Consider the following 26,125-nt stretch of genomic DNA (forward strand, 5'->3'; position numbering starts at 1 on the left):
AAAATCTACAAAATGTGAAAATCGGAACAAAAACCCCTTTGGCATCACACTCTGGTGAAACTAAACACCAGTAGTTTTGATGAAATACAAGATTACTCGCACTGGTATTAAACAGGTAAGAGAAGACACATTAAAGACCAAAGTTTTGCTTTGTAAGATCAGTACTTAGTAAAAAAGAAAAAAAGCACTGTCAACAGCCCACCACATTATGTGAGTAACCAATTCAAAAAACACAAAAAGGAGACCTGATGTAACAAAATAATACAGGCCAGACTGGCTTTCAGCTCTCCTCAGTAGGATGCTCCTGGTACAAGATCATTGTTACAGCACCACTACCCAGCTCACTGCTGTAGTGTCACAGTTCTGTAGCACACACAAACCAGCAATTCTCTTCTGGAAGCTAACAAAACCAATCTGACTTTAGCCAGAATCATTACACAACAATTCTAATTTTAAGCCTAAAAATCAAATTATCTCATTTGACAGGTTGGGTAGCATAATTCTTACAATTGGACAATTTCTGCATGCTGCTGAGCAATCTGTGGTCATGGCAGAGGTTGTATTTCACATGACACAGATACCTCCTAGACAACTGACACTGGTCTTAAAATTATACTCAATTTTCTATTTTGACATCAGTTTCCATTCTCTCAGAGGCTAATGATCCTTTGACAGTGAGATCCTGCAGGGCAATTGGCCATCTGGCCACTTTTCCAAATGCAAAATGATGTTCAAGAGCTCACACCAGCTCTGAAATGCCAGACTGTTCACTCATCTCAAAGAACAGAATATAAGAAGTACAAAGGAAAATGATGCTAAAAGCATTGTTGTGGTGTGTTTCAGGTCTGAAAGAAAGCTGGAACTGGGAAATAACGGCTCTTTAGGATCGTTATCCTGCATTTTTTCCCAGATTTTTGTACAGCTAAGTTAGTAACTTCATTACTGGAATCTATCAGTTTACTTACACTTACTAAACTTTCAGCACTCAGATCATCCCTACAAAGTATTTATAAATCAGATGGCAAACCCATAATGATCCTTCCATAAATCAGATGACAAACCAGTAATGCTCCTCCCTCCTCTTTTGATAAGGTGGGAAATTAATAGTTTAGAGGTTCCAGGATTTTTTTTCCCCAATTTTAAACCAAAACAAATATAAAAGTTACATCCATGAACAGGCAGCAACAAAATTATACACCAATTGATGTGGAAATATCAACATCATCTCCTAAACATGTAACTGAGGTTCACAGCTGGTGCAAAAAAAGAAGGCAGCATTGTCTGTGAGCAAAGGCAGTGAGCAGGGACTGCAGGTTTTATTCTGAACTCTCCCACAGATTTCCAGCTCTGCTGTGGGCAGATCACCAAATATCTCAGCTGATCATCTACAAAATAAGGATAGCAGTATTTTCCTATCCCAGCAGGATGTGTTCAGAAGAGTACTTGGGAGACACTCAAATAATGCAATGATGGGGGCCATGAAAGTATCTGTGCAGAACAAAGGCAACACCTGCTCAACTAGTTAATGGAAAAAAGATGACTGGAACTGTTAGAAGGAATTTTTAGCATTAAAGGAAAGGACAAGCTGCAATTGTCTCTGGCTTACAGTTACAAAATTCTGCATCAGTAAACCATTTTTATACAATTACCATGGAAAAATTTCAAGTATAGGACTAGTTATAAAAAACAATGCAAATAAACACTATAAATGGCTGGAATTCAAGTCAAAGATCACATTTAGGTTTTCCCTTGTAGGTGGGTAAACATGGGTCATTCATGACAAAACATCATTTTGCTTCCTCTTTGGCAAACAAGAGAATAGATGATGGAGGTAACTGTATCAGACACGTTTTCCTCCAGAATTGCAACAATTTTGTTTTAAAAGCATTTATGTTGTGACTCCATTTTATACATTCTGGAAGTTCTTCTCATATTCTTTGTGGGAGATAATGATAGGTGTCTCCTCCAGTGATTTGCTGTCCTTGTATTTGAAGAATCTCAGCTCAGCCTTGAGTGGCTTTTCCTGAATGTTTTCTTTCTTTATGCTGGGAAAATTGTAGCTCTATAAATAGAGAAAAAGGTTTAGAGTCCAGAATGAAATACGAAGTTTATGATGAAGGAGGTCTGATGATTTGGTGTTTATTCCTGAATTAGCAACTGATTTCCCATGACCTTAATTTCTTCATTTAGATACTTCTGTGATCTATTTTATCTTTAGAAAAAAAAGATGGTCTAACTGGAGGATGTAGGAAAGTCCAGCTGCCAGTTTTGAAACACATCAGCCCAGAAATCTACAAATCATGATAAGCATGATTAAATCTCTGGGCCACCTCCCTTTCTCCCCCTCTGAGACCAAGTGCTCAATTCTCACTGAAAGGCTTCACATTCTACACTGCTTTGGATCCAGGGAAATATCAGATTCAATGAACAAAATTTCCAACAATACTTCATGACTTTCCGTAAGGATTTCTAGTTGTTTCTGGGATTTATGCAGCATCAGTCCACTGGGAATAATTTTTTAATTCATTCACCAAACCAGTATTTGAAAGAAGAGCTGAAGTATTAGAGATGTATCACGTATTATGTGACATCTGGTAGCAAGTAGAGCAGAGTGTCCAATTTAAATTTTGCTGAAATCCAAACTAAAACTTCTACAACCAGCACCCAGAGATTACTAAACATCTACATTTCACTCCTCTCAACCATTTATATATTTGAATATTGGTTGAAAAACTATTTGCCTGTCTCTTGTTTGTCTGAAATTATTTCCTCTAAAGTTCTTACCAACTCACACCTTTCAAATTTCTTAAGATCTCTGTTACTGTCCTGGAAAAAAACACATAAATAACATTGAATGTTTCTAAAGGCTGCAGATGAAGTCAAAACCATTTGATTTGTGAAAAACTCCAAACAGTTGTAGAGGCTTTTCATTAGGCAAAGATGTAGTGAAAGAAAAACATTCATCATCTACATAAAAAAGCAGGCAAAATAAAATAAATAAAATAAAATAATGTAAAATAAAATAAAGTAAAATAAAATAAAATTAAATTAAACTTGACCAGTTTAAGCTCTTTATGCTTCTTCAGTAGTTCACTGTGTTTGTGAGATTGATCACTGTATTTCGGTATTTTTACTGAAAGAATCAAGAACACATCAATTGTACCTGCCCTCTCCCTCCATTCCTAAGTGTTTCAGTAATAAAAATTCATGGCAAATCAGGAAGGAAAAATAAAATAAAGAAGCTGAGGAATCTCAAATTAGCCTTAATTAGGTGATATTGTCCTCCTTCAGAAGCTAGAAAAATCTGATCCTGATTTAATAAGATGATCCTCTCTTTGCTTTGACTTTCACATGCTTCATCTGAGCATCTGCAACAGCCATTACCAGAGGCATCAGCATGACTCAGAATTGATTTTGTTGTGTCCCTAAAAATCTCATCATCTCCTAAATCAGAACTTGGACTCTGCTAAACAATGTGCAAAATGTGCCCCAGTTGAAATGCTACAAAAATGCTTTTGGCACTGATGTCTTCAGGAAGAGAAGTGTCTGTAGAGACTGAAACACAAATTAAAATCAACCTGCTCAACACTCTTCAATGCTCAGTTCCAGGGAGGTTTCCCCTTAAAAAGGAAGCTTGTCAACCACCCGCAGGTGACGTTCTGTGTCTCAACCACCCGCAGGTGACGTTCTGTGTCTCAACCACCCGCAGGTGACGTTCTGTGTCTCAACCACCCGCAGGTGACGTTCTGTGTCTCAACCACCCGCAGGTGACGTTCTGTGTCTCATCTACCTGCAGATGATGTTCTGTGCCTCCCGAGCTGGAGAATAATAATAAGTTTGAATCCAGGCAGGTATTTCCCACTTCCATGTCACCTCCTCCATGGGCCCAGCCTTTAACCAGCAAAGATAATAGAAGCAGAGATGTTGAGCACTGCAGAAAATCAGTAGGAAGGGAAAGGCAAAAAACCCCATAAGAACCACTTTGACACACCAATTATTTCCATAGTTGGAGAAGAAACTGTTTTTAATAATGCAATCCTCAACTTTAACCTAATCACATACATTCATTTTCATGGTTTATACAATTATTGCATAATAATTTACATCTTCCAGTCCAAGTGGCATTAGGTAGCACAACTTTGTATTAAATTCTAATTACACTTTCAGGCAATTACACCAGTGTGACACAAGAACAAGACAGACTATTCCCTTCAGAATGCCTTCTTCACATTTGTCCAGATGCAAAAAAAGCATAATGGAGACAGCTGTGATGTTTCTGATAATCCCACACCAATTTGTGTTGCTTTGGTAGAATGCAGTGGAATGTAAGGGCAAAACCCCCCCAAAAAAACCAGAAAAACCAAAACCACCAAAATAAACCCAAACAACCTTAGGAGGCCCCAAAAAAATTATACTGGTAAGAACCAGACACTTCCTTTTAGGCAAAGCAAAACTACTTCAAGTATTCAGAAAAGTGGAAAAAAATACCTTTTTCAGTGAAAAGAGACTTTTTAACCACTGTGGTAGTAAGTGCCAATAAATTGGTGGATGTGATAACACATCATGCTGGAAGGAGCAGAAACCATCCTGACATAAAGCCAAAGTGAAAAAAAAAAACACCAGAAAAACTGTGTGCTGATGCCTTTCTCTACTTGTCATGATGAGTGTTTTAAGTGCATGACTGAAAACAAGCAAAATGATGTGCCTGAAACCAGTGCAAGTGAGTTCCTGGGTGGCTTCTTCTGGAGGAGAGACAAGAGGCAGGATTTACAATAGTAAAAAAGGATTGCAGGAGTAGCTCAGAACTCAGTTCAGGTTTGTTCTACATATATAAAAGCTATAACACATTTTGCTCCATAGCACAAAGAAAATACAAGCAAAAGATAAAGAAACGGAAAGACCAGAATCATTAAGCCACTTCTGAAAAGTGAGACAACAAGGCAAAAATGAGCTTTTGAGCTCAAATGCACCATCATCCTGGGTATATTTTCCTCTCCTTCATGCAGAAAAAAAAAAAGAGGCTAATGATGAAAAACGAGGAGCAAAAGCATACAGGATGATTGCTTGGCACTTTTGAAAATTGTTTTCTATCTAAAAAAGAAATAACTTATAAGTAGTGGCCATGTTTTACAGGCAATTACCTTCCCCAAGCCCTTGTCCATACAGAGGTGACTACAATAATGTCTATTTTTGGTGACAACTGTCTCAAGCAGAAGGCAGCACCTCAAAGAGCAGCTTCAGTTTTACACCTAAAAGTAGTAGCTGGAATTGATTCTAATCTTCATAGCAATTTACTATTTATGTGACAAAGACTCAAACAAAAATCACCTCTTTAGAGGAAAACTAAGGGATGGTGAAGGACAAAGTTTACTGTTAGTTCTCCACTTTAGATTTGTTGAGAAGGTTGTTTACCCAAGAAGTTTTACCCAGGTGAAAGTCAGTGACACAAACCATGTGGTCATTAAGCCATAAAAGAATGTCATCTTGCAGTACTGGTTGAGCACCTTCAATTCCCACAGACTTGAAATAGAATTTGAACTGCTAAGCACTTTGATTATCCCATTCAACCTCTTTTTGTGATCATGGTGCAACATTCCAGCCAAAGTTCATTCCCCTCAGCTTTTTCCTGGAATATGATACAGTGTAGAACAGGACTTGGAAGAAGGTAAAAGGAAGAGGTTCACTAAAAAGCAGCATATAGAATATTTACTCCAAAAGAGCTCAGTTTTACCACATGGAAAACCAAGTGCAATTGCTCCAGTCAGGGATGTAACTGCTCCCACAGTGACCAGCAGGACATCACCAGCCCCAACCCTTGATCCAAGGCAAAGAAAACCAGAGGATGTGCAAAGTAGGCAGCGCCTATTCTTTAAGTTTGTTGAATGTGTTTCCATGTGATTAACTCCTGATAATTTGGTAAGAGATGCTGGTGTCACATTACAGCAAAAATAGTGTTTCCACTCTCACTACAAAATAGGTTAAGGATTTTGTTCTGGTCCTGCCTAATCCATTCATGACTTGCAGGGCACAGCCCTTGGCTCACATTGCCAGAAAAGGCAGTTCCATTTTCCTGTGCTGAAGAAAGTAGCAGGCTTAGTGGTTATAAAGTTCATGTTTTAAAGTGCACCATCATTTTAAACACACTTTCCCTCTTAAAAAAGACAATAAAACATTCTGATATCAACAGTCTATAAAAATAACAGCTGCAATATTCCTCTAAAACTGCAACTTAAATTCAAGTTGGCAAGATTCAAATCTTTTTCAAAAAAAAAAATGAACCCAGAAATAAAAAACCCTTTCTGCAGAGAACTGCCAAGCAAAACCTCACACACTGTCCTACAAGCCCCTCTCCTAAGAGCATCTCACAGAAAATCCCTTTCAGCTTCTTCCAGGTGACAACCTCAAGCAAACAGGGCTCTAAATAAATCAGTCCTTCCCACCAGTCACCTACATAAGTGCAGGTGTGGGTGCTGGTGCAGTTTTTCCATCAACTCTTCCTCTGCAGGTTCTTCCAAAACATCTCTACAAAGAAAAAGCAGCAGTTGTTAGGGGCAGCAAAGGGAGCTTCTCAGCATTTGTTTTTGCAATGCACATCCTGAGATGTTACGTGTACTTGTTTCAAGAATAAAACAAGGAATTAAAATTACAATAAGTTGATGCTCCCTAAAGATGCATCTACTTGCAAGTGATCCATCCTCTACAGATGTGTCATGGAAACCAGCAGCTGTTTTCCCACAAGAAGCAGGGAAGCAATTTCCTGCACACAGCACAACACAACTGAAGGTCAGGAGATTTGTTTTCCTGAAAAAACTCCCAGATGAGAACATGTTCCCAGTGCTACTATTGAATATCCAACGTGCACCAGAAGTTCCACTTACACACAGTCATCAAGTCTCAACTCACCACCCACAATTTCAGAACAAGCCAAGAACATGCATCACTTTCCTCATCTTCCCTTTTCTTCTTTCCCTTGTTTGTCCCCCCTCAGCAGTTCCACTCACTCCCAGCACCTCTTCTCCCATCCTGCTATGACCATAAAGCACATAAAAGTCAGGCTACCAAGTCAGCTTAAAGCACTTGCTGATTTTTTCCCAAACTAACAGATAGAACAGTTTGCTTCAGTGAGAGGAAACGGAAGCCAAGCCTTCACTCGCCTGCAGGCAGCAAATTTTCTTTAAAATAGACAAACAGAAAAAACTAGATTGATTATCAAGTCCAGTTCAACTCACCTGAACATGAGTTCCACTGTCCTCTGGTATTCAATATCTGAGAGAGACTCTCGATGACAGCGACGGTCCCACTTGTGAATAAAGTTCTGCAATGTTAAAGGAACAGGATAAAAACAAAAAAAAAGACTACTTCTGTTGGCATCAAAAATATCTGGTCACTATTTTGCAGGTTAAGTTTGGGAGAGGGGTCAGCTTTGTTTTTAAACTGATTTATTTAGGCATCAGCACACTCACTGGCTGCGAGTCCCTACTTTATTCAAGCCTCTTGTTGAGGAATTAAATAACTTTGACATCACAACGAGCAAGAACAGCAGAGCCTTCTGCTCCAAGCAAGGTCTGCCTCCCCAAGACAACCCTGTGAACTACTCACAAGACTTCATCTGCTTTGAAATTCTTCCTCTTTAAAAACCCAACATACTGCTAGTCCAGGCATCACAGCTTAAACTCTACTGGTTTTGTTATATCCCATAGCCACTTTGAGTAACTCTAAGAAATTAATATCTAGGGGAAGAGAAAAACATTGACATCGTGCTCTCCTGCTCCAGAGTGCTGCATCTGAGCTCTTCCAGCAAACTTTGGCCACAGCCCTGCAGAAGTAACCAGGTATGAAATGTCTTACACTGAGCATTTGCTACAGTAAATTTTAATTCTCAATACCATCAGCAAATACAAGAACATCTCCGAAAGAAACTTTCAGAGGATTTGAGATGGGGTGAAGTGCCCTCTACAGGTACTCAGTTTCTTCTGTTACTTACAAGAGAAGTCTACATTGATTAACCTGGAGGAGGTTCTCATTAACACTCTCTTCACCATCAGAAATTTGGATTTGCAGGAAAGTATTCATGCAGGAGAAATAAGCAGAATTACATGTCCTTTGTGGCATTGCTTAGGAACACACATTTCCACAGCTTCTTTAAAAAACTCCACAATAAAGTTCCTTGAAAGTAAGTAATCAGTTCCACTCTTCTAGTGTGGAAGTGAACAATGGTAATAATTCAAATCAGGGTGGGAAGAAACACAGGAGAGCCAAATAAAATAAAAAAATTAAATTTTAAAGTGCTAATTTCATTTGCTGACAAATTAAAATGAGTAACTAATGCTGCAGGTAATGCTAATGTACAAGTGACATGCATTTTTATAATACTTGAAATATTTTTCATCTTTATAGAGAGTGACATTATGAAAATATACACACCCAGTGAGATGCAACCAGTTTCTTGACAGAATTGCAAATAAAACATACAATTGTCTAGGAAAAAAATACTTAATTCTCCAAGGAGGGTCAGCATGGAAAGCAACACACTTTTCCCAAGAAGTAGTCTGGGTTCTTTTCATTTCCTGCACACATCAGAACTCAGCTTTGGGACCAGCATCAAATAATTCCTTACCTCCAAAAGTAAAGCTACGAAAAGATTAACCCAGATGACAGAGGAGATCAACCACCAGGCTACAAAATAGATCTTTGCCCACCTGCAGATCAGATTAAAAGACAGTAAGTAAAAACTAAGCAGCATATACCCTCAGCCTGAAAGTCAGCAGAGCACCATGAAAGCACATTTTGCCTTGAAATGTAATACTCCTACTTTCTTAATGTAAAAGGAGCAAAAAAATTAAAAAAAAATCTCAGCCCTTCATTAAGTCAGCCAAACAGACGCACTCTCCCCACTCAATGTGCTTAATTGAACCCTGAAAGGACAGAAAAGCAACAAGAGATCCATCCAAGATATTATCCTTGGAGTGGTCCAAAGCATAAGCACAGGAAAGAGTGCAAACTCATGGCAAAACACCTCTGATAACTGCCCCTCAAAGTGCTCTGCCACCATTACTTGTTCAGAGATTTCTTGACCCAGAGGGACCTTCCATTCCCTGCAGATCCAATGGATTTCTCTGCCATGACTTGTCCAGTCTCCACCAGACCACAAACTTTTATCCCACACAATAGCCAGGAGAACTTCACCAAGTGCTGGAATAACCAGCCAAGGAGCACTGGAACAGCTCAACCCAGAGGCCATGCAGTTCATTCAAACACTCCCATAAAGTCATTAAATATAAATGAAAGACATGTCCAAAGTTTCATGTCTACAAAAAACTGTTCAGCCACAGAGAAAACAAAAGTGTTAAATTTATTTCCTTTATACCTGAGTTTCCAGAAGAAAGATAAGCAGCACCCCTCTTAGCAGAGGGCAGGAACTGCGCTCTGTGTGTCCTTCTCTTAGAAGCTGGATTTACATGGGAATTTTTCAGTATTATTACTGCTACTTACGGACTTGAATATCTTGAAAATGCATCCAAAAAGACCTGCCAGTTGTTCACCACCATCACATCCCAGAGGGTCACCACTGCTGCCTAAATAATGCGAGTGGAACAGAAGGTGAGTGGTTATGAAGGCTCAGAAAATGAGGACAGGGGAAGAGGGATAGATTTCATCACGGATGAGACTCACAGCAAAGTCATCAAAGTTGTTGGGCCAATATTCCAGCTGCTCATACGTCCCACACTGCAGAGTGCCATTATCTAAGGTTGTGTTGGCAGCACTGCAAGAGATGCACAGGCTGATGTGAACACACCTTTCTGTGAACTGAGTATTCAAAACAAAACTATTCTGAGTGCCTTGTAGAAAGTTCAGTATCTCATGAGGGCAGAAAACAAGGGAAAATGCTAAAAAAAGGATTTAAGCCACAGCAGGGTAAAAATTTCAAGCTACAGATAAGCTTGAAAGAACAGAAGGAGTAACAGATAACAAAACTCTTGTGACTTAATATTAAAAGAAGAGTAGCTCCAAGAGAAAAAAAAAAACAACAAAACCAACCACAAACAGCTCAGAGGCACCAAACTGCAGATGATTTTGAAAAACAGATTCCTTGTGAGAAGCGATGTTGAGGGTGTTACCTGGTATTTCCCAGGGGAACAACAGCACCTTTAAAGAGCATTATGCCAGTTATAGCAAATGCATAGAAAACCACCTGGAAGGAATACAGGCAACTATTAGCTTGGAATATTTCTGTCACTAAATGAGAAAGCAACTCAATTAACATAGAATTTATATTTGTATCACAGGTAACCACAATGCCTGAAGCTGTTAAAGTGAAAATATTCCTCAACTGTCTGCTCTTACTTTTTAATATTCTAGTTAAATTTCAGTTGTTAAAATGCATTAAATAATTTTACTTTATCACCTGTTTAACTTTTCTGCGTCTCAAAATGCTGATATTTAACTGTTAACATTGCAAAATAGTGACTTAAAACCAAAACACAGTGCCAGTATTTACAAAAAAAAATCTAAATATCTGGGAGATTTTCTGCTAGATTCAGTGAAAATAAGCTTTTACTAAAGTTAATTGAAAGACAAAACTAAGTCAGTATTTTGTATTACATCAGCAGCTTCCTTAAAAATGTTAGTCTAAAAATAAAGTTTTCAGTAACACAAAGATTTGGGAACTTCTGTCTTTTACCTGTTGAAAATGCAAACTTCTTGTTAAAGAGACACCTTTCAGTCTTCAGCAGTCACCCAGGTGATTTTAAAATTTTTATCCTACAAAGATGGTTCTAGAAATAACCTATAGCTTCACTCTTCTAAGGAAGAGCCATTTGTCCAAGGAAAGTTTGAAACAAGGTGAGTCTTCAAATGAAAAGTAATTTTTAAAATTTATTTTATTACAAAACAGACCCACCAAGAGGGTAAAGACTGGAAGGAATAGAAGAGAACTGCCCTGGTTTATGAACCACAGCACTTTGAGCACCACCAGAGTAAGGTGAAGCTGACATTTCACAGGGTATCTGGCCTGGCAATAAAATTAATTTTATGCTTTGAGAAATCATATATTTCAAACTCTCACTGCATGAGAAATTAGCTCATTAATTACATTACTTTATTAGCATGTGTTCCAGCCTAACATTAGGAAAGATATTTTGCATAAGCTGTTAATGGAGTCACATTTCAGTACAGCAGAGGCTCAGTGGCAGCTTCAAGTAAAAGCAAATTACACTAATGGAAGTGGCAAACACTGTTGCGGATTTGCCTCATAGTTGGTGCAAAACCACAGTTCACACTCCTGACATTAAGGACAATCAGCAGCAGCTACTTTATGAGCATTATGTCTTACATATGTGGATAGGGACACCACACTGGAACACTAATGACAATAAAATCACTATGAAAATAAAATCAAGCATATTACTACAGGCTCCTAACACTCCTTTCAGGAATAAAAAAAAGTACAACTTCTCAGTTTCAAGAGTAGCTCCCACTAGCAAGTGTGACTTGAACAGCACAATAAAGTTGTGACCAACTTAGCTTTGCCCCAGCCAATATCTTTATTTCAAACAATATCTTTATTTCTTTGCTCTGCCAGGAAGACATTGTTGCAAAGCCAGAAACTCAAGAGTTGGGAGGTTTTATGTCATGAACATCATTCATGGTGATCTACCCTTTAATCACATATTTACAGAGCAGACTTTCTGCACAGACACACCTAAAACAGGATGGCAGAGGCTTTTAAAAATCATGTCCAAACATGCCATCCTCAACAGCTTCTCAATTGAAAACTGTTTTTAAGTGGTTTTGCCATTTAATTTAACATAAGCAAATCAGGGCAAGGAAAACTGGTCTACTTTTAGCATTGATGCATTTTTATTTGAAACTAGAGTACCCAGCCTGAGGCAAGCACTCCAAGGAAGCTTCAGACACTCTTTAAAAGATACTCCTGGCAAATGAAGCACTGTGACTGTGCACAGGCCATAAAAAACTTGTGGTGGCTTTCCAAGACATGCCCTTGAGAAGAACTGGCTGATTAAGGTGAAATGTTATTGGTAATGGTGATTGTACAAGAACACTGTTTATTTTTTTGGTGACATACCCTTATTTTACTGCCAACTATAACAAAGGAAATTACAGTCTTGCATCATGACTTACCACAAGGATTCCTGCAAAGGCTCTTAAGTTTTTTACCAGATCCAGCAATGTAGTAACAACCAAAGCCATGAACTAAAACAAAGCAGAATTTTATCTGTATGACATGTCACACTTCCAATCCACATCAAATTATTTTTACTAAAAGGACAAAGAAATGCCACTGGGGAAAGTGAGGTATATCTAAGTGCAGGACAGATTTTGTACAGAGATATTTCCATTATGTATTTAAAATGAATGAACAATGCTGTTGGAGTCTTTTTCACACATAGCCATCATGATAAATTTAAATTACACAGGCACTGTGACCTAAAGGACTATATGTCTAGCAAGACTAGAAGGGGTGGGAAGCAAACAAAACAGAAGCACCCCAAAGCTCCAGGGTGACTGCTTTATATTTAACCCACATCATTTCTAATTTACACTCTCCACTGACATCATGACCTCCGATTATAGCAGGTAGGTATTTATGGCTTATTGAAGTATGATGCAAGTCCTGCACCTGATTATATTTGGGCTTAGCTTTCAAGCAAGTAAATGCAGGATTCTAACAAAAAAGCAAACATCTCAAAGTGATTTCTGTCTCAAGTGCACATATTGTGGTGGAAATATCCATACTGGGAAAGTGGAGAGGGATTTGCCCCATAAAACCCTCTTGCAGTATCTAGAGAAAGCAAGTCTATTCCTTCCTGAGGACAAAGTTCTTCAAGGATATCCCAGCCACTCATCTAATTAAGACTGAAGCACCACACAAGTTGCACAAGTGTTTCTGGATAAGTTTGCCCACTTTGGAACACCATCACATGAATAGAACTCAACAGAGAGAACGAGCTCCAGAGACAGTGAGTTTGTGAGCTGCTGTGCAACAGTCAGGACAGTGAGAGATGAACTGTAAACCCAGTCATGGACAAGAGAATTGCAATTAACACATTATTCCAAAAGGCTCTAACAAAATTTATGATGTGGCCAACAAAGAAATCTGAGCTGTGGAAGGATAAGCAATCACCTTCATGTTAGGAATGATCCTCAGGAACCTGAACACGATTAACATGTTCACCAGTCGCACCATATCCCAGAGGGACAGTAAACCCATGAACTCAGGTCTCCTAGGACAGATGGAAGAAAATAAGACATCAGAGAAACAGCCCACGTGTCCTAGTTCAGCAAGCCAGGACCAGTTTATCACTGTGTGGGGGTGACCAAAGCTGTCTATTCTAAACCCTCTATGCCATTTCCCAGGAAATGTTAACAATGGACCATTTGCAGCAACTGCCCAGGGCACACCTGACCCCTCAGGCTGGGAGCTGGGTGTGAAAGAAGCCTGGGAGACAGGAGCTGGGATAACTCCCCTCAAGGAAGTTGTTGACACCTCCACACCCACCTGAGGGGTCATGTCTGCTCATGGGCCATCAATGATTCCAAAATCCCCCCTGACTCAGAGTCAGATCACCCATTGTGGAACTCCCTGCCCTGGGGGAGGGACTGGGTGCTCCCACCTGAACCTGAGGGGATAAAATCTCTGGGTTTGGGGACTTCTGGAACCACTTGGTGGATCCAGAGGAGGAGCAAAACCTTGACAGGAGGAGACCACCACTTTCGACCAGACTGTGACATCATCTGCACCAACAGGTTTTTCCCTTCCTTTTACTTTGGACTCCAGGGAACCATGTGGGGCTCAGCACAGGGACCAACAAACCCCATTGTGTTTGTGCCCCAAGGTGCTGGGTTATACTACTGGGTTGTGTGGGTTAAAACCCATTTCTCTTTGTGTCATTCTATTTATTCTAGTATTTTCATTAAATTGTGACTCTGATTTATAATCTCTCTTGAGCTGGGTTCATTTCTCCTGCCGGTTTACCTTCAAACCAGCACACCATGACAAAAAGACACAGTTAAACCTACTGGGCTAAAGGTAACTGTAAGGACATTAATTTACTCTGCAGAAACCTCACTCTAATAACGTGATGATGATGATGATGATGAAGGAAGCAACTCATTTAGCCTGGGATCTTAAATATGCAGACAGTGCTCTTTAAAGTGCATGTTTGTGAAAGAAGACAACATTGCACAGAACACAAATTCTAGAAAATAGCCACATCACTGGCCTGTCCTGAACGTGTTACATCTCCAGACCAAGCAATTACCACCAGCACACACTCAGCAGTGACTCTTCTGGGTTATAATCTGTTTGCAGTGACTGACACAAAGACTCAACAAGTGTTATGGTGCTCCAAGATACTATTGTAGAGCAAACAATCACTTACATTTAAGAATCAAAGGGCAAAATCAAACCCAAACATAATCAATTATAAGATAATAATTAATGCCATTAGACTGAAGCAATTACTCTTCTGGCAACCATCGCATTTTTGAGTGCAAGTGTGTTCAAACAAACCCTTTTCAAACCATGGGGTTTACCAGGTGGCTGCAGAGATAACAATGTAAATTAACATAACTTCTTGAGGCAACACCATAAATATCCTGAAAAATTAGAGACTGAGACACAAAGTAACAGAATGTGTTATGAATCACCCCTGAAGATTCAGGAAATCCTCCAGAATCCTTTTGCTTTCTTCTTTCCATGTGGAGGCATATTTAAGATTTTAAGATGAAATGATAACTTTTATGGGTTTTGTAACAAAAAAAAGATCAGGATAGTTATCCAAAAACTGTATGAACTTCAGAAAAATCAAAACATAACTGCTTGCTATTCCAGTATAGAAAAACAGTGTAAGTCCATGGAAGTTTTTCTACTAAATTTTACAGCATGAAAAAACCCCTCAGACTTCAGTTGAAGAGGCTTGTTTAGGAATTCGTATAATTTGGATTATGGACAACCTGACCCTGAAATATATTATGTTAGTAGCTGGTTGTGTATGTTGTATCAAACTGCCACCACTGCACCTTTAGTAAGAGTAGGTCTGTCAAGGTGTTATTTTACATCAGATTACTATTACTACAAATGCATCTCTCTCAGAACAGCTAAACAGAACAATAATTTGATGAAAAAGGAATATTCTTTCATATTGCATGGCCTGTAGTGACTATGAGGGTGAGAAATTCTACTGAGTTTGGTAAATCATGGACTGGGCTGACAATCACAGCACAATGATATAAATCTGTGTGACAACTGCCCTGAGCCATCCCAGCCCCTGAGCAAAGTGCAGCAGGTCACAGGTCACCTACCAGCCAGGATGAGGAAATCCATACACAGCAAAAGTTGCAATCTCCAAAATCTTCAGTTAGGAAGGAAGGATAGAATAAAGGAAAAAAAGGTCAAAGCTTGATTTTGTAGTTTTGAGTTTCAGAAATTCTGTAAGCTTCTTGACAGGAAACATTTTCAAGAGCTTTAAGTAATTTGACTCACTTTAAGCTCTGAATTGTCACACTTGCCCAGTTATTCCCCAAATTATCCCAATGTACACAGATTATTCAATAGTGACACATAGAAGCATACGCAGTGAACACCATTAACCATGAATTTGGCCTTATCTGCCACATGGACTTCAGACTTTTACCAAATAGTTATTATAATAAGGTTTGGACTTGATGATCTCAGAGGTCTCTTCCAACCCAGCTGATTCTATAATAATGATCTATCTTTTTATAGAAAGCACAACGTGATTTTAGCTACATAACACAATTCCTCATGCAATTCTTTCAAGAGCTGAATGTTTCCAGAAAGCATTGAAAAGGCTTCTTATAAGAAAGCTCACCTTTTCCATGGATTTAAATAAGCTGCCTTTGGAAAGCAGACCCTTAAAGGAACCACGTACCACCAAAACTTTCAAGTCACTGAAAATCACAACACCAGCTCAAGCAGTTCCCCAACTTGCCTAGTCAACAAATCCAAGAGCACAGAAGTCTAACAAAACACTTACCAGCAGAATTACAGTCAGAAGTCCATCAAATCTATTGCTTGGGTAAGACAAGTATCTTCTCAAGCCCATTGCTAAGACTTTCAGCAACATTTCCAGCAGATAATAGAGGATGAAGAAGCAGTTGATAGCCTTCACCCCCACAAAATAAAAATAATCATTGGAATTACTGACATCTCAGGGAACAACAGTAACTGTAGGAACAGAGCTGCATCTTACCCCCAGGAAGAAGTCATCTCTTTCAGATGGCTGTTTATCTGCATCCATCACCAAAACCACCTTGAACAAGAAATATTTTATGAATCCACAGCTTTGCTTTACTGCCACATAAAACAGATTTTTAAGCACAAGAACAGTCTTTCAGGCATTGCACAGACCTTTTCAAGCAGCTGAGAATATATTTTTAACTGCAGGTATTCCCTCTTTAGACTTTGCATGACTAAAGGATGCCAAAACTCCAACATTTACAAAATATAGTTAATTAAAGAGACTAAAGAAAAAACCCTAGAACTTAAGTTTGCAGCAGTAGAAAAACAACAACAACAAAATAAAGTCAAACAACCAACCAATCCCATTCCACAACAAAACCCCCTTTTACTTACACAGATAGAAATAATGTTTGCAAGGGCTACCACATTTCCCAAGTAGCCAAAGCAGGGATGGCCAAAGGCAAACTGCAGTTTCTGCATGAAATGGGACTGGTATTCTGGACTGGGAGGATGCTGAAAAGAACACATAGGATTTGCTGAGAATCAAAGCATAAGCATTTTAATAATACTAAAATAATTAAAAACCACACCCAATTCCAGATTAAAAAAACCCAAACAATATTTTCAAAGCAAAACTTTAGGACCACAGGCTAATTTTGACATTTCAGCTGGAAAATGTATTCAAGCTGTGGCTATTCCCAGCAAGAGATCATTTCTGATTATGGCACAACACAAAGTAATGGGAAAGAAGGGAGATAATCCAACCTCTCTTCAATGCCCCAAGCAGGTAAACTAAACACCAAGCTATCAATTGTACACATTCCTTTCCCATTTCCCAAAGTTTAATTCAGAAGTCTTGGTTACATGCAAACATAGAAAAGAATGTTTCTTAACTCTCAAATAGTTAAGTGTTTTGTTTTTTCTTTCTCCCCCTAAGTGGAGAAGGCTGTTTTCTGCCCATCTTCATCAGAACATTTAAAGAAACCACATCTTGTTCTTCATTCAGGGACTGGAGAAGAGACTTGGAGTATATTTAAGCAAAGACTCATGCAAGTGAAGATGTATTCCTTTAATACAGGATTCTCACAACAAGACAAATCCCTCGTATTTCATCAAAACCAATTTGCCATGGAGGCATCCACTTCTCAGAAAGTCTGTGTTATAATTCCTATTCCTTGTCTCCTTGTAATGAATCTTCCTACTAGACAAATACACCCACAGATCTTACCTGTTAAAAATGCTGACAGAATAAACAACTTCGCCTTTTGTACGTTTAGCACTACCTGCCAATCCCAAACTAATGCTGTAAAAGCCCCCAAAGCCATATTTTCTGTGACTATAACAACTCATGAACAACTTAAAAATCAGCACCATGTGACCGCACTTTGTGTTCACAAAGATTGTTCACACACTTTATAGAGGAATACTCTCACTTATTTTTGCACAAGACCAGACAACTTCTGATGCTTTATAAATGGTGAGATACATACTTGTTTAATGGCATCTTTGTCTAGTTCTTCAAAGAGCTTCTGGAACTGGGCAGCTGACAGCTGGTCACAGGAGCACATTTTGAGTGACTTCACATGAAAGAGAAACATTCAGATCAGCATCTGCAATAGGTGCATCTGCCAAAACCTTCAGACAATCTTTAAAAGTCTAGGAACAGAGATGAAACACAAGCTGCTCAGAGCAATTAGAGTAACAATATTGCTCAGCTTTAACACAACACTGTCACGTGGTTGCAGGATTTGTCTCACCTGTTTTCCCCTCTCTGGGATCACTTCAGACAAACTTAAATTTTTGGTCTCATGTAGTAATGCAATTACTATGTCAGGATCCAAGGAACTGCTGCAACAGTGAGGAGCTCAAGACCACAATGAGAAATGCTTTACTTCCAGGGAGAAAGTAAAGCCAAGGGGAAAATGAGATCTGCAAGACAAAACTTTTCATTCCTCTACACCTCTCTCCAGGTGAAAGCATCCTCCATCACACCAACCAGAGAAGGAGCAACCCTAAGGTGAAGTCATTGTCTAAGGACAACTTTTATTCCAAAGACCAAAACACGCACTGCTGCTTTCACACTTTGAGAAAGCAGCATCAAGCAGCTGAGTTGAAAGGTACTTGTCCAAGATCAATGGTGAAGGACATTTCAGTTTCCACAGCTGATAGTCACCAACATAAGGACTAAGAAAATCCAGTTCTTACTCTCATGATGGCTTGTTTGCAGCGAGAATCCATTTCCACTTTCAGCAGCACTTGTTGTAAGGCCTCGGTGCTGACATAGGACCTATTTAAAAGAAAACAGGATGGGCCCTGATACAGGTATAGATGGCAAAAAGAGCTCTTCCAAACACGTTCTTGCCTCTTGTTTTTTGGAAAAGCAGCTAAAATTAGTAAGTACAAAAAAGGAAACAGGCTCCATAAGAGTCCTAAATAATGTTTAATAAACATCAAGCTAAAGAAACAATAAATCCATGAGATGAGCAACAAACTGCCATTTTTCAAGAACAGATCCTCAGTATATATATTAAACAAGATGACCAAATACCTACTTGGTTTTTTGCTAGATAATCTACTGTTTCAACAATCTTCACTTACTGTTGGGCATTTGCAGGAGTGTCCTTCAGGGAAGAAAGCACTTCAAATGCAGCTCGGATTCCCAGCCGCCTCCTGAAGAGGGAGGACTGAACTGATTTCTGAACAGCAAAAACACCACAGAGGAAACGATTTATTCACAATTCATGCACTACCACGTCCTATGGCTACAGAATATACTGACCCTCTGGCACAAGTCCTGGGTCTGGGATTAGAGATCAGAACAGGAGACTGCCCTAAGCCTTACTCCCTCCAAGAACTCTGTGTACAGGGAGGAAAGGAAGCAAGCAAGAAAACAAGTCTAAAGCTCAAGCAAACATCCAGGACATGATTTATTTTCAGTTCTAGACTGCGTAGGCATATGACTGTTCTACAGACACTGGCAACAGCAAAGCTCAAGGATTCAGGGAAATATTGTGCAGAGAGAAAAGTGAGACAGCTTGTCCAACTCTACCTTCTTGCCCAAAATCACAAATCCAGAACCACAGGTTTTGTCTTTTTTTTTTCCCCTCTCCAAAATAATCACTTTTCAACTCAGTTACTTTACTGGGAGTCGAATTATGTCATGTCCTGACGTGAGAATGAGGAAAACTGACAAAGAAGGGAAAAAACAGAGGAGGAGGAAAAGATTACCAAAAATCCTCTTTGCACTTGGTAGATTAAAATTCTACCAAAAGAGGGTGGGGGCCATTCTTTCTGCTATCCAACAAACTTCTGCTTCTCTCTGGAACTCTACTAGAGTAGCTATTATTTCACTTCTCACCCCCAAGCCCATACCCCACTCCTCTGAAGGGCTGAAGGAACTGTAAGACTAGGTATGTAAGGGGAAGGAAGATATATATATAAGATAGACAGATAGATAGATATAAGCAAAGGGGAAGCAAGTAATGAAGGAACTATAAAAAGATATGTAAATAAGGGGAAAGTCACACCCAAAGTCACCAAGTTTCTCCTAACACTAAAGCTCAGGGAAACCACAGGCCTGAGAATCCTGGGCTGCATCAAGAAGTGCTTGGGCAGCAAGTCCAAGGATGATTCTCTCCCTCTGCTCTTGTGAGATTCCACCTGGAGTGCTGCATCCAGTTCTGGTGTCCCCAACATAGGAAGGACAGGGAACTGCTGAAGCAAGTGCAGAGAAGGCCACAAAGGTGGTAAGAGAACCAGAGCACCTTTCCCTATAGAGACAGGCTGAGCAAGTTGGGGCTTTTCAGCCTGGAGAAGTGAAGGTTGTGAGGAGGACTCAGAGCACCTTCCAGTGTCTGAAGGGGCTCCAGGGAATGGGAGAGGCACTCTTGGTCAGGAACGATAGTGACAGGACAAAGAGGAATGGGTATAAACTGAAAGAGGGGAAATTTAAGTTAGATATTAGGAAGAAATTCTTTCCTGTGAGGGTGGGGAGACACTGGAATAGGTCACCCAGGGTGGTCATGGATGCCCCAACATTGGCAGTGTTCAAGGCCAGATTGGATAACAACCTGATCTAGTTGAAGATGTCCCTACCCATGGCAGGGACTTGGGACTGGATGGTCTTTAAGGTCCTTTCCAACCCCTTCATATTCTATAATTTGCAACAATGGCTATTTAAACAGTACAGTGGATTTTCTTCCCAGAGACCAAATTTAAGTTACTTGTTCACCTTGATCAATTTTATAATAGGGGGGTTTTTCCCCTTATAATAGAAAAAGTTGCAGATCCACAGCATACATGAAGTAGGTGATTTTGTGATTGAAGGGGATCAAGCTACAACAGCATATCAGGAGAAAAGTATCTCCATCAAAGAACATTCAGTATTTTAAAACTGTATCTACAACCAGAATGGACCTCTTGCTTTAATGCACAGATGACACTTAACACTGCACAGGTTCAAGGTCATGGCAGGACACAGAAAGCAGGAATGCTTTGCTCACCAGAAGGTATCCTCGAAACTGGTTGTATATTATTGCTGTCAGTAAGTTCATCAGAAACAAGTTGCCTATTGGAGAAAAAGAAGCACCGAGAATTACTGAAATATGTATCTCTTTATCAAAGAAAAGTCAATGCATGCAGTAAATCAAATATGAAATTTAAAAGGGATTAGTTTTCTTGTGTTTCATTTCCAAAGTGTTTTTATGTACTGTGATGTAGGCATTTTCCTGTGACATGTTAACAAAAACTACAAGCCGTAAGTACCTTCCATGAAAATTATCTTACAGACACAACAATTGGAAGAAACACAGAAAAAAAGAAATTTACGATTAAGTTTTCCTAGAAAAATAAAACACTGTAGCTGTTAAGCACAAGTGCCAAAGTTAAAGTACATTTACATTCCTGAAGACAAGAGGAAACTTACCTAACACAGTGAAGAGGATGAAGAAGATGGAATACGCTCGATTCTTAGAATATGCAGGAATCATCACTGTATCAAATTTAACAAAAAAGGAAATAATATTTGAATGCTTAAGACACACAATGGAGACCTCAATCAAATTTTGGCAATGGGCAAAAGCTCTTATGTAGCTGCACTTTAGAGGGGCAATACATAATCACACTAAAGAAAGGCAAGAATTACCAGTAAAAGTATGAAAAACATTTGCACAACCTTCCTCTGTGCCCTAGTTCAGCAGCTGGGACCAGTTTATCACTGTGTGGGGGTGACCAAAGCTATGTATTCTAAACCCTCTATCCCATTTCCCAGGAACTGTTAACAATGCACCATTTGCAGCAGCTGCCCAGGGCACACCTGACCCCTCAGGCTGGGAGCTGGGTGGGAAAGAAGCCTGTGAGATAAGAGTTCTGATAACTCCCCTCCAGGGAGTCCTTGGCACCTCCACACCCAGCCTGAGGGGTCAGGTCTGCTAATGGGCAACCAACAATTCCAAAATACCCCCCGACTCACAGAGTCAGATCACCCATTGTGGAACTCCTTGCCCTGGGGGAGGGACTGGGTGCAACCCCCTGGACCTGAGGGGATATAACCTTGGGCGTTTTGGGACCTCTGGGACCACTTGCCAGATTGAGAGGAGGATGAGAACCTCAACAGGAGGAGACAACCACTCTCAACCAGACTGTGACCATCAGGTGACCAACAGGTTTTTTCTCTTCCTTTTACTTCGGACTCAGGGAAACCACAGTGGGCTCAGCACAGGGGCCAACAAACCCCATTGTGTTTGTGCCCCAGGGGGCTGGGTTATTCTTCTGGGGTTTGTGGGTTAAACCCAATTTCTCTTTGTGTCATTGCATTTATTGTAATATTGGTATTAAATTGTAACTCTGACTTATAATCTCTCTTGTGTTGGGTTCGTTTCTCTCGACAGTTTACCTTTTAAACCAGCACACTCTGGCTGTACTAAGAACTATCAGCTGAAAGAATGCTGACAGCAGTCTGAAGGTAATCTTAACTCTGTTGTTCTTCAAAAGGAGAGACAAGAGTTGTTTCTGAAATTCTGCTCACCATCAGGATTATTTGCAGTAGTCAGCAGGACCAGCAGAGATGTCAGGGAATCTGTCAAATTCCGGAAATACACCACCCACTCCTTATCCTGCTGGTTATCCTGGGTAAAGAGATGTTCATTGTTAAGAGAAATACTGGAGAATCACTCACACTGTCTTAAAATCTAAGTCAATAATCAGTTTCTCACACACACAATCACATCTACAGCATGAAAAAAGGATAAGCCAAGAACAAAAATGAAGATAATGTGTAGGAATACAGAGCAATCCCTTTACTTTTTAAAAAAACCTTGAAAAACACAAGGAAGAACAGGAAGCTCAATATAGAAGTTATGTCTAGCCAGAACCTCAGCCCCAGGAAGAACAATCATGTCCCAAACTGACAGTACAGAATCTGAAATGACCCTTGGTTGATATAAGAAGCATTACCTCTTAGCCTGCAAGAGATTATATTACAGAGAAAAGGACTCCTATGATTTTAAAACAATAATAATAGTATCTTCAGTCTCAACTTTCATTATAAAAATTACATATAGGACAAGCTGCTCTCGTTGTTATTCCAGCTGCACCTCAACTCAGATGGAAAGTTCATCACCCTGAGCTGGACACTGTAGGACTACACTCCAGGACTTGTCACAAGTATAATACAATTTGGGGACAATATTAAGATAGATCTTGGCTCTACAGATGATCAGAAATAAAATAGCTTCCTCAGTGATGAAGAGCTGCTTCAATAACCACAAAACATCCTGCAATTCTCAAACACCTGCAGCTCTACCAGCACACCCACCTACTGTCTTCCACTTCCCCTCTGACTTGCAAATATAAAACTTAATATCCTCTGAAATAGTTTTTTCACAAAAATTACTACCACTACTTGAAACACAGGTTTACTCCTTCCTCTTGCTGTCCCCTTAGACAGTTATTTATGCACAGTACAAGAATTTCTGGGCAAGTAGAAAACAGACAACTGTTTTGTTTGGAAAAAAATTAAGATTTAAAATGCTCAATGAAAACATCACATAGAGCTTAAATATCTTGGGGAAATAAATTCTTAAAAAAAAAAGAAAAATGATCACTGCTACAGTACCAAAAAAATATCTGCAAATACTTTGGCAATTAAAGTCATCAAGGTTATCTTGTGGCTCAGAAACATCAGATGATCTGTTAAAGTTCAGATAGGGTCAGAATCTTCATCAAAAACACACTGAGAGGCTGATCTTGGGCCATCCACATTTTTTTCTTCGCCCCAAGCTCAAGCAGAGACAGATAAAAAAGATGCAGAGTGCAAACAACACAAATATGAATCCTGCAGCCCTTGAATCTGCAGCAAAGATGGGAAAAGGTACCTCTAGAGGACATACACGAGACAATGCAAAAATGTAGAGGCATAGATTTCATTAATAAATGTATTTTCAGAACTTGGCTTTTAGTAATTTGCCTTGCCAGATAAAATTAGTTTGTATGGATGTCAGAGTAGCACATGAAAATCATAAAGCAAGTCTGCTAATTTTTTATTTTTCACCTAAATGTACACAAAATTGCCTGGGTTAGGTATACAATTCCCATCTGCTTGGAGAGCTCATATCTGAAATTAGATGTGACACAGATAATACAAAGCTCCAGAATGCAAATAAACAAAGCAGGACAACAGAGCCCTGCTTCTGATTTCAGAAATTCCATAAGCTGGGAATTCAAGGTATTTGCTGATCATAAGGAAAACCAGAGGAAGGCTCAAGTGCAAACTGCAGTAGGAATAAAGGTGCAAAACTGAGATTAAGGAGAGGACTTTAAGTACTAGGAGAAGTAAGCAAGAAATTTCTGTGCTCACAGTAACATATTTAGGAAAGGCCATTAAAAGTAAAGACAAAAAAAAAGCCCAAAATATCTGAGCATGACACATCAAGATACAGGAAATTTAGGAGGGGGGGAATATACTATAAGCACTGGAATATAAAAGTTGCTTTTAACCACAAAATTTCAAATTCGTTTTCCAGACACAGAAAGAGAAAAGGGAGAGGAAAATCCAAAAAGACCAGAAACTAAAACATCAGAGTAATGCAGGTAAAAACCTACCACAGCCTGGTCAGTACTGGAAGGTGACAAAACACAGATTAAAATCAGCAAAAAGCTAGATAAGGAAGAGGAAAAAAGAAAAAAAAAGAAAAAGAGATGAGTGATAATACAAATGAAAAATCACAAGAGCTTTGAATACAGAAGAGCAGAGAGGGTGTCAACAGAAGCAGAGAAAGCAACTCAAAGGATCAAACTGGAAAAATGCACAAGGAAGTCTTTTGTGTCCTTGAATACTATGCACATATTAAATCTCTCCAAATGGACTTCAAACTCAAGTCAGCAAGTGTGACAAGGTAACATGACCTTTCCAGGGAAACAAGTTGCACTAGTTTGATTAGAAAACTAGACATGAAGCAGCTGTGCAAGTGAATTAAAAAAGCCCCTGAGAGGTACCAAAGCATACCTATAAGGGATTACCTTTGTTCGAGCAAACAGCAGCATGGCAAACATGGTGAAGAGAGACAGATGGAGAGCCAGCAGCAGCAGGACACTGTTGGGAAAAATAGAGAGCATATGCATTAATAGCAACTTCATCTTATTCTTAATATCCTTTGCTAAAAATGCAAAAAGATGGCATATAAAGAAAAACAGGTGTTTTTAAGATGTCACGTGGAAATTGCAAAATGCTCAGATTTTTGTGAGGTCTGTGAGGTTCTAACACCTCTTTAAAAGTCAGGACCATGTTTATACCCTCCAATGAAAACACACCTTGGCTTGCACACACCTTTGATTCTCCTGGAACCTGGTGGTTAAAAAGTAACAGGCAGGGCAGGGAGCTCCATAAGCTCTACACATACACAACCCACATCCCAGGAAGAGATCTCTACCAAGAAGCATCATGTTTGTCTGTCTGGCTACGATTTCAGCAGTGAAATTTCCAGTTTAACACATCTAATAACACTAAAATGTAATACATATATTGCTAAAACCATTTAGAAAAGGAAAAAGCTGAAGTTTTACACCTAAAGATGGAAAGAAAGAGGTGCCTTCTTGTGTGGCACTCATACCTGGAAGACAAGTTCTGTGTGTCTACCCATACTCACCTGAGAGAAACACAGCACAGATGATGCCTGAGTTCTTACCTTACAAAAACAGAATTAAAAACCTCCACTGAAGCAACATCAAAAACCTTACCTGTGACATACAGTCACATCATGTGCATTCTACAGATATTTTACAGATTAAAAAGAATCAAAACCCTAATATATAACCTCCATCCATTCCTACCTGAATCACACAGAACTTAGAAGGAAGCGACTCATGTTCCACACTCCAGAAGATGGAGGGTAACTCCCTGCTTGCTGTGAAAGGTTGTTTTCTGTGCTCCTACCTACCTTGCCATTTCAGGCAATGTACTGTTGATACTTTTTAATGTTTTCTTCATCATAGAAGAATTCTGAAGGAGAAAGAACGGACGAAGAATTCTTCTTATTCTCAAACTCTGCAAAATCCAACACATCAGACATTGAGTTCCCTAAGGCTGATGGCACAGACACTTTTAATACAAGTTTGTCAAAAAGTCTAACAGAAAAAGGCTGTGCTCAGATGGTAACTCTGCCCCACTGAGCTCACAAAACTGGCAAAAGAGATTTCATACTTCAGGTGCCTCATTAAAATGAGAGGATGTTGCTTTAGAAACACACACTGACATTTTAACAGCCTTATCAGAAACAATTTAACTTTATTGCTCAGTAGACACAACAAGCAAGCAAGAGATGGCATTTCTGTATTTTCTGCCAAGGTCTGTCTCAAGAAAGGAATTAATAGTGAGCTACACATTCTAAAAATAAGTGCTTGATT

At 39.4% G+C, this 26,125-nt stretch overlaps 1 protein-coding gene across 1 annotated transcript in view; it reads right to left on the minus strand.

Annotated features, from left to right (window-relative positions):
- Positions 1-4,006: 4,006 nt before the first annotated feature.
- TPCN2 (two pore segment channel 2) overlaps positions 4,007-26,125 on the minus strand; it is a 29,339-nt gene continuing 7,220 nt past the window's right edge. Inside the window, exons 6-25 of the mRNA XM_071559254.1 lie at positions 25,660-25,766; positions 24,743-24,815; positions 22,251-22,350; positions 21,150-21,215; positions 20,728-20,792; positions 18,824-18,921; positions 18,431-18,512; positions 17,716-17,802; positions 16,619-16,738; positions 16,236-16,295; positions 16,020-16,148; positions 15,325-15,374; positions 13,145-13,244; positions 12,142-12,213; positions 10,119-10,192; positions 9,673-9,763; positions 9,493-9,575; positions 8,618-8,699; positions 7,230-7,315; positions 4,007-6,522 (exon numbers count right to left, since the gene is read on the minus strand). Of these exons, the coding sequence (XP_071415355.1) occupies positions 6,444-6,522; positions 7,230-7,315; positions 8,618-8,699; positions 9,493-9,575; positions 9,673-9,763; positions 10,119-10,192; positions 12,142-12,213; positions 13,145-13,244; positions 15,325-15,374; positions 16,020-16,148; positions 16,236-16,295; positions 16,619-16,738; positions 17,716-17,802; positions 18,431-18,512; positions 18,824-18,921; positions 20,728-20,792; positions 21,150-21,215; positions 22,251-22,350; positions 24,743-24,815; positions 25,660-25,766 (1,704 nt within the window). The 3' untranslated portion in view covers positions 4,007-6,443. The remainder of the gene's footprint in view (positions 6,523-7,229; positions 7,316-8,617; positions 8,700-9,492; positions 9,576-9,672; positions 9,764-10,118; positions 10,193-12,141; positions 12,214-13,144; positions 13,245-15,324; positions 15,375-16,019; positions 16,149-16,235; positions 16,296-16,618; positions 16,739-17,715; positions 17,803-18,430; positions 18,513-18,823; positions 18,922-20,727; positions 20,793-21,149; positions 21,216-22,250; positions 22,351-24,742; positions 24,816-25,659; positions 25,767-26,125) is intronic.

This window comes from Pithys albifrons, chromosome 6 (genome assembly GCF_047495875.1).
Source record: "Pithys albifrons albifrons isolate INPA30051 chromosome 6, PitAlb_v1, whole genome shotgun sequence".
Taxonomy (NCBI): Eukaryota; Metazoa; Chordata; class Aves; order Passeriformes; family Thamnophilidae; genus Pithys; species Pithys albifrons.